Source organism: Melanostigma gelatinosum (genome assembly GCF_949748355.1).
Source record: "Melanostigma gelatinosum genome assembly, chromosome: 12".
Lineage (NCBI taxonomy): Eukaryota > Metazoa > Chordata > Actinopteri > Perciformes > Zoarcidae > Melanostigma > Melanostigma gelatinosum.
Window position 1 is genome coordinate 13394364 of NC_136645.1, and position 12798 is coordinate 13407161.

At 40.7% G+C, this 12798-nt stretch overlaps 1 protein-coding gene across 1 annotated transcript; it reads left to right on the top strand.

Moving 5' to 3' along the window:
* Nucleotides 1-3418: 3418 nt before the first annotated feature.
* LOC306785723 (uncharacterized protein) lies at nucleotides 3419-11807 on the top strand (the record flags this gene model as incomplete). Its single annotated transcript, XM_079280179.1, has 3 exons — nucleotides 3419-3803; nucleotides 7146-7591; nucleotides 11796-11807. The coding sequence occupies exons 1-3, from the start codon at nucleotides 3611-3613 to the stop codon at nucleotides 11805-11807; spliced, it is 651 nt and encodes a 216-aa protein (XP_079136305.1). The 5' UTR covers nucleotides 3419-3610.
* Nucleotides 11808-12798: the final 991 nt, after the last annotated feature.

Sequence of the window (12798 nt, forward strand, 5' to 3'; positions counted from 1 at the left end):
GCCTACGTCAACCCTTCTTTTGTCTGACGCAAATCCACCACTGGCACCACTGGCAAAACATTCAATTAAAAACTAATTCAAATACTGTATTTAAATGATCTAATATCGAGGGCCAGCTCATCACATCATCATGTTCTCACAAGAATTAAATTTTGTGTAAAAGAGATTAAATGTTCAAAATATCTATACTAATTGTATTTAAGTGGTGTTATTATTTGCTTTGATGATACATCAAGATTGATATGACCAGCTAAAGAAAGTATAAGATTTAATATCTTATTAAATTTCCTTTTTAACTTTAAAAACTCGTCAAAATGTGGATCTACCTTTACAATATATCACATCTTCCCCCTTTTGCCAAGTTATCACTGCTGTGGGCTAATTTAGCTTAACAATAGAATAATTCATGTGAAAGTTGTCTGGGCTCATAATACATTTTAATAATAATCCATTATCCATTAATAATGTTTAAATTGCACCAGATTAGGCCCAACACTTTCTCTGCAGGGGTCGCTAATGTCTGCAATATTTGAACATCATAAGTGAGGGATATTTCTGTTGATAAATAAATAAAAAGTAGCCTGAAAAATCAGCTTGCTCAGTCGCAGCATCAGCTGCAGCATTTCCTGTTGAAATGGGATCAGAAGCGTTTGTGTTTAAATGATAACTGTCATAAAGTCATGATGTTACACACTCCGGTCCAGTAGGTGGCGCCTTAAACATTGGTTTGTAGTCCGCCATTTAATTGATAGAAGAAGAAGAAGAAGAAGGAGGAGAAGGAGGAGAGGAAGAAGAGGACGAGGACTAATCTCCTGGTAGCCTATAAAGCTATTGAAGTTAGCTTAGCATGCTACCTGGAAACAGATGTGTCCTGTTTTGATACAACAGACAGGTTTGATTGATGAAGCACAGCAAAAGGGGGCGTGAATTTTGACTATAAGAGTGATCTGTGAAGAGCAGTACTCGGGAGTCGTTTTCAATATACTGAACTTGTTGATGTTGGCTTGATCTTATTAAAACACTACCCGCTGGATTGCAACCCGTTTGCCATCTCATCTCCTCATTTTGCCACGACATATGACGCTGGAGAGATTCTTTATCAAATATGAAATCACATACAGTCTTGGTTACAGGTTACTGTGAAAACAGCTGAATACCTGGATTCATTTATTATTGGAAGTACACTCATCAGATGACGGAATTATTTATTCATCAATGGCACTGTTAATCATATAAGAGACAAAGTGGTTCTGTTTGTGATTACGGTTTTATACAAAATGTATAAAATACATTTGACACACCACATGAACCATCACACAGGGGAGGAACGATGGAGCTTTCATCCTATCTTTATCCAAGAGCGTGTTCTTTCAATTTGAGAGCATCGCTCATTGAGTCCACGCTCAGATTTGGTCCTGTCTTTAGCTTGATCCACTAATTGAGATTTTATTTTCTAGTTCGTGTTGGTTTTCTAGAGGGGGCCGGGGACACGCTCACCTGGAAGAAAATGTTGTACATTTTAAAGTTAAATGCATCAGTCTGGTGCACTCTGAGACCAACATAGAACATGAACATAATTCATGCTGAAAGTAACGCAGTTTAAACTGACAAATGCAGGAAGGACAGCTGGCAAGAAATCACTAACTGTCATTCTGTAAATTAACCGATTTATAATATCACTGCTTCATCTATAACGCGATAGATCTGACGATAATAACACGTGTATTCACGTCAATGTTTTACTTTGATGTATTCTTATTCTTTCAGCCGAGACCCCAGCGATGTGAAACTGACTTTTGGGCAAATAAATAAAAATATATATTCATATAATTCGAAGCAGTAAGGAAGTTTCCTTCCATCACTTAAAATCACCCACACCAAACATTAAAGTAGCCGGAGACTGTAAGACACGACTCAAGAAGCCGACACACGTCAGTGAATGTGTGATGAGAGAATATTTACACATTTCTTTTCTATTTACTCCCAAGTCTGTTTGGCACCACTAAGGCTACAGCTGAAAGAATAAGGCTAAAATATTGTCATAGACTCCATGAAAACACATCTGCAACACATTCATTTACCATCATACACACATGTACTTATAGTCAGATCTATCGTGCTCTAAATGAAGCAGTGATGTCATAAATCTGTTAATTTACTAATTCACACAGTCTGAGATTTATTGCCAGCTGTCTTTTTTTGCATTTGTCAGTTTAAACTGTGATTATGTAATATTCATTAATGGTCCACGTACCGAGCTCTGATTGGTCAGTGTGTATTTGAAGAAAATGAATTAAATCACACGTTGCTGAGGGAGCAGAGAGGCAGAAAACAGTCTGAAGGCAATTCATTGGTGATATTTTGTCTTCAATAAATAAATGTTGGAAAACAATCACTTGAGTCGTCTCGTTCCATGACCCACAACTGTTACATATGTACCAGATGGAAGGTCACTGAAGATACGAGCAATGATATTCTATTTTATTAGTTTAAGGGGCTTTTGTTACCCACCAAGTTGCAGCGGAACCGGATGTTCCTCGTAGAACCTGTCTGAATGGACTTTTATCTGTTCACCTTTTCTTCTGGATGGTTCTCCTCTGACTCATCTCCCGAGTCAAAACCACACCCATTAATGCATTGCTGGTGAAATCCAGGCAACTGCCATTACATGTGAGGAGAACTGAGTCAGCACTATCACACTGGATTAGAATTCAGGGTGCACTTAACGGAAACACAGCATCGACTGTCCTGTACAATGGTTGGGAGTACTCAACATTCTCTGGTAAAAGCTTTGGATGGGACATCTTGGCAGGAAATTTGGAATAATGACAATAAGGGTAGAAATTACAACACAATTCAGACATCAGTCAGAGTGAGAAGTGATGGAAGTAAAAGTAGAAAAGAAGATGTTACTTTCAGATTAAGGTTCGGACATACAGGACTCAATGACACATTATACACATCATGAAAAAGACAGAGTGGGATAAATGTGAGATATGCAACTGTAAAGAAACTGTAGAACATGTGCTGATAGAGTGGAGGAAGTTCAGGGTGGAAAGAGAAAGACTGAAGAACAGAGTGGTAGATACAGGAAGGGAGTGGAGCATCAAAGGACTGTTAGAGACAGGGGACAAACAAGTTCAGCTTAAAAGGGCTTTATTTCATATTTTGAATGGAACGGGTTAAAAGGCCAGAATATCACTGCAATATGAAGTTTATTTCTAATTGTTTCATGATATTTATAAATAACATTATTATTGTGTTTAAATGATAACTGTCATAAAGTCATGGTGTTACACACTCCGGTCCAGTAGGTGGCGCCTTAAACATTGGTTTGTAGTCCGCCATTAAAGTGAAAGAAGAAGAATGAGAAGAAGAAGAAGAAGAAGAAGAAGAAGAAGAAGAAGAATGAGAAGGAGGAGAGGAAGAAGAGGACGAGGACTAATCTCGTGGTAGCCTATAAAGCTATTGAAGTTAGCTTAGCATGCTACCTGGAAACAGACGGACGGGGACGGAAGTGACCAACACAGCGCTAGTCAGAGTTTAATGAGAGTAAACGGTGTTTTTAACGGAGTTCGTCTGGAGGACAACTTTCTGTGGTTTAGTGAAAATGTCTAAAGTAGAAATGTTGAGATCTTTAATCAACCAGCGACTAACTGCGGCTGATGAAGAGATATTTGGTCTGTTTGAAAGAACGATAGCAGAGTACGAGGAGGAACTCTCTCGTTCAAAAGAGGCGAATAAGCGACAACGGGAACTTCTGGACGCTGTTCTCAACCCGGAAATCCGGATACAAAGAGCACGTAGGTTCACTTTATTTAACACTGTTCATGCTCCGGCTGATAACTTGTAATGTAGTTTGGAGTGAGACTCTGTTGCAATTCGTCGTTTTCTTCTTCTCCTGATTTAATACCTGCAAACGTGTCGCTTTTCGGCGAAATAAGCCGTTTTGAATCAAAATATATCATTCACGTGAGTGTAGATCCGTAGAGTGTTTATTTTGGGGGGGGGTCAACTGGCCAGCCAGCCAGTGTTTCTCAGATTGGAGTGAGAAAATGTGATGTCGTGATCTTCGCAATAAAACATATTTGATGCGACGTGTCGAGTCTTGGCCAATCAGCGTTAAGATGTCTACACCGTCGTCATTTCCATCCGTTAACGTTTAAGTTCCGTTACTGTTCAGATTTGTTGTAGTGATGGGAATTACGGCTCTTTTGGCTCGAGCCAGCTCTTTCGGCTCCAAATCGCTCTTCAGATTTTTTGGTGCTTAAATTAATTTATTACCAACAATAATGTAAAATGATGCACAATATGAATTACTAATGTAAAAAAACATGCACTATATCAAATGTTTATTATATAAATACACTTATTTATACGCTACTGAGTGATAAAACAATTTAAATTAGAAAGTGCAAAAACTAACTATTTTTAACTTTTAGCTTTTTAATACTTAACAAATTTAAAGTGAAACAACATACAGAAGCTTACAGAATCACACAACAAAATATTAATTAAAATGTGTAAAACAAAAAGAAAAAAAATCAGCATCCAGAGTTTTGTCCTTCAGTGAAGATTTACATTGAGAAAGACCAAGTGCCTCAGCTTTGAGGGGCTGAGCCTGTTTCTTCTCTCCGTAATTATCTGCCCTGTTTTGGAGAAGATCTCACTTCCAGAATCGAATCTGCTGAAGGGTTCCCAGCAAGCACCCTGTTTGTGTGCTTCGTTCGCGACCGACACATCACTAATTTGTTGGGTTAAGTTAACGTCCACTGCATGCGGAACTTTGTCAACGGCTAACGCTCATCATTATCAAGATTTAGGAGGAAAGCGTAACGTGATGAAACATGAATCACCCTCCATGTTCCGGTTCAGTCCACGCGGTCACTCATTAACGTTAAACCGGAACACCGGCGGTTCTGGTTGCAGTTTTTTTTGTTTAACTCAAAGTAGAATGGGGTGATTTCGTGGTGATAATAACTTGAAACATGAGGCCCAGATACTGATGAGATGATGAGGTCAGAGAGCTTCAGGAAGAGGATGTTGTGTGTGTAGCGCAGCTTGACGCAGGGCTGAGATGTGAGTGGAGCTGGGCCTGGATAAAGGTGGAGGTCTAAACAGACGTGAAGAGAGAGCAGTACAGCTTCCCGCTGTCAGTGTTTTAAATGCATTGATAAGGCAGGGTATGCTAACTGCAGCCTCTGCTCCAATGAGACGAAGTACAGCAACAAGGGCTCACGTGCCCTCTCATCACACTGTTCACTGTAATGACCACAGCCAGTGTACTTCCGGTCCCAACTGTCCCACGTGCAGTTGCTCCCAAAGGCCCTGAAATAATGAGAGAGAGTGTTAAGGAGCCTGAACCTTCATGATTTCAATAATTGAACCGGATTGAATGCATATTAATTGTAAATAGAAGATAGGCAACAATTCTAACGGCTTTACAGTAACAGTGGAAGTTAATATTAAGCCATACAGTAACAGGGTAAAATGAAAATGAATCACTTTATTTTGTATAGGCGATGGTTCTCGCTACTGTAGAAATATGCGTGCTGTATTTACAGGCATTAAATGTATACATATTGTGAGGAATTTAAGTTTTAAAGCGCTCCTAGCGATGGATATAATGTGTTACAATATGTTTACTTGTAGAAGGTTTAAACTAAAGGGAGAGTTACTGAATTTGTTGAGCACTGTGAGAGAAACCAGAGAATTTATGACACCGCCATCAAGTCAGAGAGAGGGGGATGTTGCTGAAGAGTTTCTGAGCACAGCCTTCAAGAAGGGGGGTGAATTGGTGAAGGAAGTGGCCGACTGAAGTCCGACGGGTTCAGCCAATCACTGAGCTGATCGATGGGCTAAGGAATGTGTAATATGAGACATTTCAGAGACTTTGGAGGGACAAAGAAACTGAATCCCCGGAGATAATCAGACCTCATCTGGACCATGAGGCGGACACACCAGTCTGTCGTGTGGTGTGGATGGGGCCTCTATTTCATGAAATATTACTGCTGATAGTGTAATTCAGTTTGTAACTGCATTTTCTTTTGTTAGTATATTAAATTCCTTTTGATTTAAACTTCAACCAGCTGATTCGGCCCTGCTTAATGATGGAAGAAAGAGAGCAGGGGGGGGGGGGGCGCTGCCTCTTCTCCTCTGCATGCTTCTTCTCCTCTGCATGCTTCTTCTCCTCTGGAACAAGGAGGGGGGCTTTTTCCTTTACCTTTTGTTTGAGACATTTTGAACATAACAGTACTGTGTGTGTGTGTGTGTGTGTGTGTGTGTGTGTGTGTGTGTGTGTGTGTGTGTGTGTGTGTGTGTGTGTGTGTGTGTGTGTGTGTGTGTGTGTGTGTGTGTGTGTGTGTGTGTGTGTGTGTGTGTGTGTGTGCTCATTTGCAATAGTGTTGCGTGTGTCATAGAGCAAAGGTTTGAATCTCCGGGTGAGGCGCTCCCCGTACAAAGAGGGAGCTCTGACACGCAGGTGGTAGCTTAAAACTTATAACTAGTTGTGTTGTGAATCGGTTAGTCGGTGGGATATTGTGTAGCAACCTGCAGGAACAGCACCTTCCCCATCCCTGAGACTCCAGGACTCCCACACACAATGTGGCCCAACCCTGGCTTGTGTGTGGGTGAAGATAATGCGTCCCTGTGCTGGACAAGTTCAAATAAAGTATAAAGATACAGGGCTCACAAAACACTGAGAGGAGAGGTGCGTATACGGAGCCCTGACTTTGTGTCTGTTGCTAGGGCTACTTAATCAATTCTTGTATTTTGTGAAACCATAGATCTGTTTTTTATGCTTTGATGCTTGACTTAATAAATTGTTAATACTTGTAGATCGTCTACAGTCTCCCCCCCCCCCCACCTCTTTCACCTCTTATGAGTTTGCAGGTATGCTGATTTGTTCTCTCAGCTTCTAGATGACAGGAGATATTTCAACTTAAAGTACAAGTTTGTTCTCTTTGATAACACCACATGGATTTGGCAGCTTAAAATGGTTCATGTGTTCATGGTCACATAAGTTGATTACATTATTCTATTATCTGGTTCTAGTGATACTCTGGAAGTGTATGTCCAGGAGACTATTTGCTCAATTCTAAAATGTCTTTGTAACCCCTCTGTGTGTGTTTACTGTTTTCCTGCAGACGTCCAGCAGCTGTTGTTGGTTAAAGAAGAGGTTCCCTCTGAGCAGCAGGAGTGGAGCTCCAGTCTGGACCAGGAGGACCCAGAGCCCTCACACATTAAAGAAGAACAGGAGGAACTCTGCACCAGTCAGGAAGGAGAGCAGCTTCAAGGTCTGGAGGAGGCTGATGTCAAGTTCTCATTCACGCCTGTGAAGAGTGAAGATGAAGAAGAGGAAGCTCAGTCCTCACAGCTTCATCAAAGACAAACTAAACAGATGGGAACAGAAGCTGATGGAGAAGACTGTGGAGGACCAGAACCAGATAGGAACTTGGATCCAGATAGACATCCAGAACCAGATACTGATGAGAAGACTGGAGAGTCTTCTGACACTGATGAGGGTGGTGATGGGAAGAAGACCAGAGAACCTCAGTCAGGTTTAAACTATGTGAAACCTGATGAAGTCCGTGTCAGTGATTCAAGATGTAGCGCTGGTGAAAAACATTTTAGATGCTCCGAGTGTGAGAAAACATTTAGCCAGAGTGGAACTCTGAAGATACACATGAGAACCCACAGAGGAGAAAAACCTTTCAGCTGCTCAGTCTGTAAGAAATCTTTTAAACATCGTTCACATTTACAGAGCCACATGAGAACCCACACAGGAGAAAAACCTTTCAGCTGCTCAGTCTGTAAGAAATCTTTTAACCAGAGTTCAACTTTACAGGGCCACATGAGAACCCACACAGGAGAAAAGCCTTTCAGTTGCTCAGTCTGTAAGAAATCTTTTAACCGGCGTGCAACTTTAAAGAGACACATGAGAACCCACACAGGAGAAAAGCCTTTCAGCTGCTCAGTCTGTAAGAAATCTTTTAACGATCGTTCAAATTTACAGATACACATGAGAACCCACACAGGAGAAAAACCTTTCAGCTGCTCAGTCTGTAAGAAATCTTTTAACCATCATTCACATTTACAGATACACATGAGAACCCACACAGGAGAAAAACCTTTCAGCTGCTCAGTCTGTAAGAAATCTTTTAACCAGAGTTCAACTTTACAGAGACACATGAGAACCCACACAGGAGAAAAGCCTTTCAGCTGCTCAGTCTGTAAGAAATCTTTTAACGATCGTTCAAATTTACAGATACACATGAGAACCCACACAGGAGAAAAACCTTTCAGCTGCTCAGTCTGTAAGAAATCTTTTAACCATCATTCACATTTACAGATACACATGAGAACCCACACAGGAGAAAAACCTTTCAGCTGCTCAGTCTGTAAGAAATCTTTTAACGAGCGTTCAACTTTACAGAGACACATGAGAACCCACACAGGAGAAAAACCTTTCAGCTGATCAGTTTGCTGTAATAGATTTGTGTGCAACAGAGATCTGAAGGTACACATGAATACCCACACAGGAAACAATCCCCTTTAGCTGTTCTGGTTGCAGTAAAGTTTCCGTTTGTGATAAAAGCTTTCAGCACGAGTCACCTCTGAAGTTACACATGATTAACCGCGGTTCAACTCCACTGATTTCAATTCAAAAAGTTATTCACTGAATGAGCGCCAACTGTACAGTTTGAAATAGTTTTGATGATTATATTGATGATTGATTTGATGGTAATGTCAGTTTAAGACGATGGTTTTACCTGCATCTGTGCACAGTATATTGTATTCAAATGATTTCATCAATAAAAAGTAGAAGGTTTGTGTATTTCACTGGTTCATACAGTTGTACATGGCACACTTTGTTCGTCAGCATTAAATCCATCAGTGACTGGAGTGTGACTCAATAGTTCTTTATCTTACTTGGCAGTTTGCACTCTTTGCTGCTGCCATTACTGGTATAGAATTGTCATCTTGTCTGACACAAACTCAAAAAGGATGAAAAGGTCCTGAGATAAAGCAATCTACACATTCTTTGGAGTCACAAACCAACAACATCCTTATCTCGATCTATAGTTCCTTCCAGTTGATCAACAGGCCGACACATTCCTGAATGTGTTCACAACTTGTCGATACTTTTTTAGATTGCCGGTGGCTTTTCTTGATCTTACCATCATCTTATCCTAATCATTGTGCTCCCCAGGCCTCTTGTTCATGTGTATGAGCACTTTTACCAGCTCAACTTTAGGTAACCATGAAACAGGCCCCACCTTTGACTTTATCACACAGCTCCAACACAATATATCAGGATTGGTGCGGCATCAAAGGGGTTGGACCTGATCACACCTCGTACATTGTGTTACATAATGCTGTTTGGAAAATACTAAATGCTAAAAAATTGTGCGGAATGAAAGAAATCTATAGAGATTAAAACAACAAATAAAATGTCAGTGAATCAAAAGACATCAAGCTAAGTGATGCAGATCAATCAAAGAAAAACAACTCACTTTTTTACGAGGGAGAAGACAATAGCTCAATCATAGAGTTGGAAATATGTCTTCAACAGTAAATACACACGTTTTATGTCACTCTCACACGGAGCAATCTAAAAATACATATTACAGGGAGGAACTGAGACAGAGCTCCAGTATTCATCCCACTATGACTACGTCCTCCTCAGTGAACTCATAGAAGGGAACCTCCAGCTTTAGAGGAGCAGGTCCCTTTCTTATCCTTCCTGAAGCATCGTAGTGGGAGCCATGGCACGGACAGTAGTAGCCTCCGAAGTCTCCGGCGTTGGCGATGGGCACACAACCCAGATGGGTGCACACACCGAGGACGATGATCCAGCGGGGGTTCATCACTCTATCCTTGTCATGCTGTGTGTGTTTGTGTGTGCAATCATAATTCCACATGTTTGAAACCCTTTTCCCCTGTAGGCGGTGCTGTCGGAGGCCTTCTGGGCTGCTGGCTGACCAGTGGACAGTTCAAACCGCTGCCTCAGATCATAATGGAGCTCAGTCCTCAGCAGCAGCAGAAGCTTGATGGTAGTCTTCTGGCCGTGCTGGGAGACATTCAGTGGACAGATTTGGCTCAGCTAACTGCTCTAGTGATGGCCAACGCCACCCTGAAGCAGCAGCTGACGGCGACCCTTCTCGGGTACATCTCCAAGGAGCTCCAGGCGCAGGTGCACTACGTGGATTAGTGTCTGTGGAAGAACTGGGATACTCTGACTCAGGGGCCCACATGCTCAGAAGGTCTTTTGAAAAGAATGTGAACTGTTTGTATGTGTCGTGGCAAAATGAGGAGATGAGATGGCAAACGGGTTGCAATCCAGCGGGTAGTGTTTTAATAAGATCAAGCCAACATCAACAAGTTCAGTATATTGAAAACGACTCCCAATGCACTGCTTTTCACAGATCACTCTTATAGTCAAAATTCACGCCCCCTTTTGCTACGTTCCACCAATCAAAGCAGTCTGTTGAATCAAGGGTCAGGACACATCTGGACTCGTAATTAGGGCATGTTCTTATTTTGTTCTGGGCACACAGAACACAGCTCCATGTACGGAAATGTTTTGGTACACTTGAGAGATGAATTACTTTTTTGCCTGGCCCTGATAGTCATTTCCCAAAAACGATGCTGAGAACCAGAATAATACGTTATGTAACTTTTGCCTGTGAGCCCACACTTGTGTTCAGTTCAATTCAAGTTCAATTCAAAGTTCAATTCAAATTTATATGATGATTTTCTTCGACACATCCCTCCTCTGAGGGTTTCTTAACCCTCAACCTAACTTCATAGAACTTTTGTCAATTGGTGAAACTGTAACCTAAAGTTTTGATCCCTTACTGCATTGCAACAACACAAGTGATCTATGCAAATTACATGTGCTTGATTATATACCAATACAGTAACAATACAATACAGAACATTTGAGTTCGTAAGATAATTCAAATAACATCATTCAATGCTAAGATTCACTTTCATATGAGGGCGAAAAAACCCACAGGTTGTATTACAGGAAAAACTCCCTTATGGTCCTTTCCCGCCAATCGACCACCTTCTTGGTATGAAGTGAATCTGTTCTTGCTTACAAACATGTATTAACTGATACATCACACATTTAATTTCTGCAAAATATTGAACAATATATCAGTGTTCATTAGATGCAACGTCTGTGATAAAACTATATGCGATAATACTTGTGCACTGATTATTATAGATCATGACTATGACTATTTGTGAATGTAGAAATATCTGATTGCAATACATTCAAATTTATAGTGAAACGGTTTGGACAGATGATAAAACATGTGACGTAGTGTTTTTTGGACATGTGTACTTTCAACAAAGTTCAGGCTCTCGTATTTATGGTGAGTTGCCTCCTAGTCCTGTTCCCTCCATGTCCTCTGAGTCCTCCAGATAGTCCGGAATGGGAAACAGGTCCGGAAACAGGTCCGGTCGTCCAACCACCATTTGAGTGAACTGGGCCTTTGTCCCTCGCTCAATCGTCATCATGTTCATCATCTGAGCCAGTTGGAGATTTGCCATGACACCCATCTGTTTGTCCATGCTCCTCTGGCACTGTCTCCTCAGGATGGGTACGATGCAACATGCCAATAGAAAAGCCACAATTAAAACTATTAATGCGCTAATGTCTGTTTTTAGCAATACAGACCCCTTATTTTCCCAAAATTGAGTCTAACCAATCCCATGACCACCCCCCTGCCAGCATTCTCCCCAAGCTCTTGCCTCAAACCCCGAATTTTTCTCCATTTCAACAGTATATTCAGTAAAGCATTTCACAACACATTCCATACATGTCGGCTATGTCTGATGTTTGTTTGCTTAACAAATGAAGAGTGGGAATGGTCATAGTTGTGTTTTCACAACTTTGGTCTCGTGGTATTGGGTTTTCATATCATACCGGTCTCCCAATGAACGAAGGACTAATGTTAGCCTGTGGGAACCAGGACACTCGGGTTACTTTACAGTACACAGTAGTATTGCCTACGTCAACCCTTCTTTTGTCTGACGCAAATCCACCACTGGCACCACTGGCAAAACATTCAATTAAAAACTAATTCAAATACTGTATTTAAATGATCTAATATCGAGGGCCAGCTCATCACATCATCATGTTCTCACAAGAATTAAATTTTGTGTAAAAGAGATTAAATGTTCAAAATATCTATACTAATTGTATTTAAGTGGTGTTATTATTTGCTTTGATGATACATCAAGATTGATATGACCAGCTAAAGAAAGTATAAGATTTAATATCTTATTAAATTTCCTTTTTAACTTTAAAAACTCGACAAAATGTGGATCTACCTTTACAATATATCACATCTTCCCCCTTTTGCCAAGTTATCACTGCTGTGGGCTAATTTAGCTTAACAATAGAATAATTCATGTGAAAGTTGTCTGGGCTCATAATACATTTTAATAATAATCCATTATCCATTAATAATGTTTAAATTGCACCAGATTAGGCCCAACACTTTCTCTGCAGGGGTGGCTAATGTCTGCAATATTTGAACATCATAAGTGAGAGATATTTCTGTTGATAAATAAATAAAAAGTAGCCTGAAAAATCAGCTTGCTCAGTCGCAGCATCAGCTGCAGCATTTCCTGTTGAAATGGGATCAGAAGCGTTTGTGTTTAAATGATAACTGTCATAAAGTCATGATGTTACACACTCCGGTCCAGTAGGTGGCGCCTTAAACATTGGTTTGTAGTCCGCCATTAAAGTGAAAGAAGAAGAAGAAGAAGAGGAAGAAGGAG